Source organism: Propithecus coquereli, unplaced genomic scaffold (assembly GCF_000956105.1).
Source record: "Propithecus coquereli isolate 6110/MARCELLA unplaced genomic scaffold, Pcoq_1.0 Scaffold148, whole genome shotgun sequence".
NCBI classification, from domain to species: domain Eukaryota; kingdom Metazoa; phylum Chordata; class Mammalia; order Primates; family Indriidae; genus Propithecus; species Propithecus coquereli.
Window position 1 is genome coordinate 5,608,226 of NW_012139191.1, and position 6,050 is coordinate 5,614,275.

The window sequence follows — 6,050 nt, forward strand, 5'->3', positions numbered from 1 at the left end:
TAAATGCTAAACGAATGAATCCTCCTTACTGGCAGAAGAATTAGCTGTTACCAGACACTATCTAAATCAGGACCAAAACGTCCAGGATGTGGTTCTCACAGTTCAAACCCTGAGGAAATGCCTGCTAAATGTCCCCTACGGCTACGGGTCTCTCTTGGTGCCCAGTCTCTCTCGATCTAAGCTTTACAAAAAATGTTATATGCACTTTGTCTTTTTTTGGGGGGGGGCGGCGTGTAATCCCTGAGAAAGCTTCTGATACCTCAATCTCTCAGGGAACACTTCAAATAATCCAAATGTTTTACAGGTCTGGACTGGAGAGAAATCAACATGTAGCTGATAGCAGGAATCGCAACCGTTCTCCAAATACACCAGGTGTGTCAACTCTTCGCAATGGGCAGAGGGTCTGAGCAGAGGGTCAGCAATTGAAAAACACAGGTCGCAGCACCTTTTATTTATCATCTTACAAACTGATGTAACACGAAATACACTCGACGTCTCAGAACAGTCTTACTGCCTTTCAAATTCCAACGGGAAAGTCAGAGACACCGCACCTAGGGGAAGCCATGAGCGGGAAAACCACGTACCGTCAGGAAATCTGCCTGCCATGCCCGGAACTCTCCAGAGCAGCTCCCGGCGGACACGGTGAGGGGCACTTGGCACAGAATGCTTTCCTGAGAGAACACGCCACCCGCCAGAACCGTCCGGGGCCCCGGGCCGCCTCCACACAGAGCACGCCAGTCCAGGGGAGCGGCCGTACACACCGGCGTGTGGCACCTCACCGCACAGAGCCACAGATCCACAGACCGAAAATAAATTCTCATAATTTATTAATTTATAACAACTGAGATGGATTCACAGAGCTCAGAGGCCACAATGGCTCGATCTGATTTCTTCCTTTATGGATACATCTGTGCACCGTGGATCAGTTAAAAAATTAAATACTTTCTGTCGATAAACAGTGATAAATATGCAGACAGTGTGCACTCAACGACCGTGCTGAGCAGTACTTTTGTTTTTTGCATCCAGTTATGAACACGCAAACTCACAGCGACTGCTTCGCGGCCACGCGCTGTCCCTCAGGCCGTGGCCCCAGTAAGACCACGTGTGTTTCCAGGAAACCTGGGAGTAAGTCTGACTGTTATTTAGAGTGCTCCCTTATTGTAACAAGTATGACGCGTCTGGCATTTAAATAGATAGTGGCGACACACCAGGGCCACAGTCTACGTTAGGTTCTTTAAAAACATCTGATGCAGTCTTACTCTAGGCACTAAAACAACTTCTTTAGAAAAATAAAATTGTGATCTCAAAGGCCTTTCCTCACAGGGGAGAGGAATAAAAGGTAAACGCTAGTGATGTCGGATCACGAGCCCAGGGCCCGTGTGGGTTCTTGCCTAGCTCGTTTGCCCGCTAGGTTCCGCCAAGGCGAAAAGAAATCGTCATCGAGTTTTACAAAAATATCTCAGGAACCCTGGATCTCTCTCTGAGCCGGTGGATGCCTGGACCACGCACATTTGGAGGATGGAGACAGTATTTTAGAAAATATATCACTCCTAGCCCAAGTTCATTTGATGAAACTATTATGTATAAAGTAGTTAATTATATACATAAATAACATAAAAATAATTATCATAAATTAAAAAGTAAAAGTCTCTCCCACTATGATGCGGCTGAGAGGCGGGAGCTGGGATGGGGGAGCGGGCTCGCAGGCCTCCCGCAGCTGCCTGTGTGCGGCGCTCTCCCGAGCCCACGAAGGCGTGTATTGCACAAACACGTTCTGGCCCTGTCCGCAGAAGCCTGCTGTCTGGAATGGCGTTAAGTGGTGAGAAAGGTGCATTCTGTGTAACACAAACCACCTGTGCCTCGCTGGCGACATCGCGTCCCTCTGGCCTCGGCTGCCAATCACTGATGGTCCACGGTGTTTCTTCGAGATGGCCTCCCAGGGAACATGAGATCTGGGACCAGTAGGGACCAAGGGCAAAATAAGGCAAGTTTATCATTTCATTTGGACAATGTTACAAAAATATCAGGAAAGTGAGAATCGAACTTCTCCCCCGGCCTCCTGGTGCTCCCGTGGCTGGGCAGCAGGGCGTTGGCGGCGGGGCCTCTTCGTCCGCGAGCCTGGCCCACACCCCTGAAGCTGCACACGCGTATGACAGCACGTGTCCCCACACACGCAGAGCTGGCTGTTCATCCGCACATTCATTTATTAGGGGCAATTACTGCTTCTGCGACTGGACCAGCTGCCCCTGCTTTTTCCCACCCGGCGAGCTCAGAACTTTCTTTGTGTTGGTCTTGAAACACGTCAGCCTTTGGAATTAAAGTTTAAACAAGAGGACACATGAATGTGTTCCCTATCCTCCCATCCAGGGGGCTCTGCTGAGCTCACGAATAAACACCGTGGATGGCAGAGTCCTGAGACCACTGTGAGGGCTCCCCACACACACCCGGGCGCACCTGTGCCTGGGGCAGCGTGCAGAACTGGACCAGACCCACTGTCCTACAGTGCAAACGACTCATGTTAAAATAAAGTTAAAAAACAATATTGGCCACAACACAGTCTTGAATACATAATGTATGTCTGAGATAAAGTAAAAAAATGAAAAAACTACACTGAACATCGATTCACGGGTATTACTAAGATGTCTCTGATGCCGGAGTCAGTGACTTCGCCCGACCCCAGGATGACCTTGAAGGCTGGAGGCGCACATGCTGCAGGGCACACCTCACACCTGGTTCCAGCCCAACGTGTAGCAGATCGACTCAACTCATATTTCAAAGAAGACAACAAACGTTACTTAAACTTCTACCTGCTCACTTGCTGCAAAAATCCCAAAGGAGGAGAAAACCGTGTTTCCCTGCAGCGGGCTGCCATGGGTGAACACTGTCTGTTAAATTTAATGCAGTAACTGAGCTCAAAGGAAAGGAAGAAATGAACCATTTATGCTCCTAGCAACTTATCACTTGCCTCTTGGGAACCTGCTTCCACGTTTCACGTCCCCAAAGCCGCGGACACAGACAGCCTGGAAGGGCAGGTGGGGTGGCCCGGCCCCCATGCTCCGCCTTGCTAAGGTGCGGCGTGGAACCCGACCTGGTTTAACACTCGGCCTGTCGGGTCACTTCTCGAGTTAAGCTGACGGACCGTGGTGGTCACTGGAGGGATTTGGAGACAATTCTGTAAAAGCTAAGTCAACCTTACTTACGTCGCAATGTATGACTTTTTTGTTTGTTTGGTATTCAGCAAACAAATCTAAAAACATCCAACATGCCCTCGCTGTGGGTCTCGCCCGCCCCCGCCCGGGCTCAGTAGCTGTACATCTGCTGCTGCTGCTCCGCCTGCACCTGGGGCGGCGCCGCCTGCTGCGGGGGCGCCTGCGGCTGCGGGGGCGGCAGGACGTCCGTCTGCGGCACCGCCCGCCACGCCAGCGGGTGCTGGTCGCTGAGCTGGCTCCCCAGGGGCGTGATGGAGTTGACCAGGGTGGTCAGATTGATGAAGTGCGCCACGGACTGCGGGTTGGAGGCTTCCGGCTGCGGGTGGACCTGCACGTCGTTCTGGCGGTTGTGCAGCATGGCGGACCCGCTGACGGTGTCAAAGGTCACGGTCAGGATGGAGTTGTCCAGCTGTAACTGGCGTTCGGGGGTGGTAAGGTGCCCCACGGCCACCGGCTGGAGATTGGTAAACTGAGTCCCGGCTGCAGTGGTGATGGGAGTCACTGTGATGTTGGTCAGGCCGACTGAGCTCGACGGGGCAGTCACATTAGGGTCACCCAGGGTCACCACCACCTGGAACAGTCACACGTGACAAAAGACAGTCATTGTTTCTGCAAAATGGAGAAGAAAGTAACCTCCCCACAGGCACTGTGTGTATCGTGCTGGGACAATCACACACCTCGCCCGAGGGAGGGAAGCGCAAAGTTCCTTGGTGAAAGAGGAAACCAAGTTAATTCTGTTCTGGAAAAATAATTCCAGTGACAAAGAGAAATGAGATACAGACAGAATCATGGCAGCAATGAGAAAGAACCGAGAAACAAATGGATTTCACTGGCTAGAAGAAAAATAGAGAAAAGTTAGCATGAAAATGGCAAAAAGGAGATTCTTCCTTTTCCATTCCCGTCTCTAAACTGCCTGGCTGTTGGCAAATGAAAATCCCAACTTGGAAGCTGAAAAGGGCGACAGAAGCATCTGCAGTACCGACAGCTAGTAAGAAAGAACGCAGCGCTCTTCCTCACGGAGAGCAACGGGAGGCCGAACGCAAGGATTCTGCAATGGGGATTACCATCTCCAAAAGCACGCGACAGCGCGCGGGATCAGACACGGACCGCGCCAACGCTGGGGCTTCAGAAGCAAAAGCGATGACGGTGGAGCGCGGTGCAAGGCTCCACCCAGGGAGGCGGGACCGGCCGGCCACGCCCTTCCTTGCCTTCACCCTGCAACCCTCCCTGCAGGAACCCTCGGGCTCCCAGGTCCTGCTTCCCGGGCTGGTCAGCGCGTGCACAGAGCTGCACTTCTACAAAAAGGGCGCTGAGGCGGGCCATCTGTCACCTCCCAAAACTGGAAACAACCCACCTAACCACCCCCAACCAGGGGGAGACGTCTCTCTTCAACACGCTAGAGCGTCACGTAGCCGTTAACGGCAAGTGTGATTTGCACTCAGCACTCGGAAAGCTACGTGACACGAGTGAGAAATGGGACGTCTCCGCTGCTTCAGCCAGCGAGGTCCACGCTGCAGGCTGCAGGGATAGGAAAGGGACTGGAGTCACGGGAGCAGACTCGCACTCAGGGAACGCTGTTCCCGTGAAGTGGCTGGCCTGAGCCGAGCGCAGAGAGTAAACCAACCTGCTGGATGCTCTGCACCGCGGAGCTGGTCTCGTCGCCCACGCTGCCCGCGAATTCCGTCTCTTTCTCCGAGTATTCGCTGAAGGTGGCGTCCTCGGGCACCGGCGCCCCCGCCCCCTCCTCCGGCTTCTGCTTCCTCTTGTGACTCCTCTTGGCAGCTTTCACGTGCTTCCCTTCCGCCAGGTCCTCCTGCTCCAGCGTCAGCTCGGGCTGCGGGAAGATCCGTTTCAGCGACCGACCAGGTCGACGGCTGCGTCCCGCCTGGTCAGGGCAGCCCCAGCACCGCCGCGGCACACTCGCGGGTCTGTGCGGAGGCTCCTGGGCCACTGAGCCGCCACGGGAACCGGTGACCACAGCTGTGTGCGTACTTGCATTTCTAAGGATCGAGGCAAGTGCCTTTGGTTTCAGTGTTTTAAGAATATCACACACACCTCATATTTTTCAAAGCCAAATTTTGTGCTAAAATGTAAATGTCTTTAAAAAAATTAATTTTTTTGAGCCACTGGATAAAGGGAAATGTTTTAGCCCTGGTGAGCTCAGGCCAAGGCTGAAATGCTGTCAATCAGGGTTCTCGTCCCCAGGGCTGAAGCAACTTACTGTAGAAAACACTTTTGGATTAAAATGGGTTTGACCACAAAAACCGCATGGACATCTCCTTTCGGGACAGCAAAGGAGGGCCCAGCGTTACATGGCCAACCCAGACAGGGCCTCCGCCCCACACATTGCTGCGCGAGTGTCGAGGCACCACTGGGCCACAGCCAGGCCTCTGACGCAGGCGGACTCCTTGCCGGCTTGCTCAGCCTCCCAGAGGCCTCGGGCAGTGGTGGCTGGCAACCCGCCCCACCCTGGCCACCTCCACGCCTCGCGTGCTTCCTATGTCATCCCACCTTGCAGCACACAGACCCAGCAGGAGCTGGGCAGGGCACGCTCGTGGTGGGACTTCCCTTCCGACCTCTGCCTGTGACCTGCGACCCGCCAGGGGCAGAAACGGCTCACGGTTTCTGGGGCTGCACCTGGACCTCCACATGCTCACGCAGCGTGATCCAACCCCTAAATCCACACGGTGCTCGAGAGCGCCGTCTCCAAACACAGCAGTTTACATGCCATCTTGAACAACTGGGAGAACGACATGTTCTCTTTGTAATAAATTTTTTTTTTACAGAGTTTTGACTAAAAATTCCTTTAAAAAGTAAGTTCAGGCCGGGCGCGGTAGCTCA

The 6,050-nt window shown here is 53.4% G+C and overlaps 1 protein-coding gene across 1 annotated transcript; it reads right to left on the minus strand.

Annotated features, from left to right (window-relative positions):
* Positions 1-3,300: 3,300 nt before the first annotated feature.
* On the minus strand, positions 3,301-5,964 carry LOC105806872 (PR domain zinc finger protein 15-like). Its single transcript, XM_012640081.1, has 3 exons — positions 5,896-5,964; positions 4,834-5,043; positions 3,301-3,780 (listed from the first exon to the last, which is right to left on the minus strand). The coding sequence occupies exons 1-3, from the start codon at positions 5,962-5,964 to the stop codon at positions 3,301-3,303; spliced, it is 759 nt and encodes a 252-aa protein (XP_012495535.1).
* Between the last annotated feature and the right edge of the window lie 86 nt (positions 5,965-6,050).

Bases quoted from the DNA above. Each gene is read 5' to 3' on its own strand.
- LOC105806872 (XM_012640081.1), bottom strand. From the start codon at position 5,964: ATGTCGTTCTCCCAGTTGTTCAAGATGGCATGTAAACTGCTGTGTTTG. The intron at 5,044-5,895 runs GTGTGGATTTAG...ATCTTCCCGCAG, and splicing joins AGACGGCGCTCTCGAGCACC to CCCGAGCTGACGCTGGAGCA. The intron at 3,781-4,833 runs GTTGGTTTACTC...TGACTGTTCCAG, and splicing joins CGGTGCAGAGCATCCAGCAG to GTGGTGGTGACCCTGGGTGA.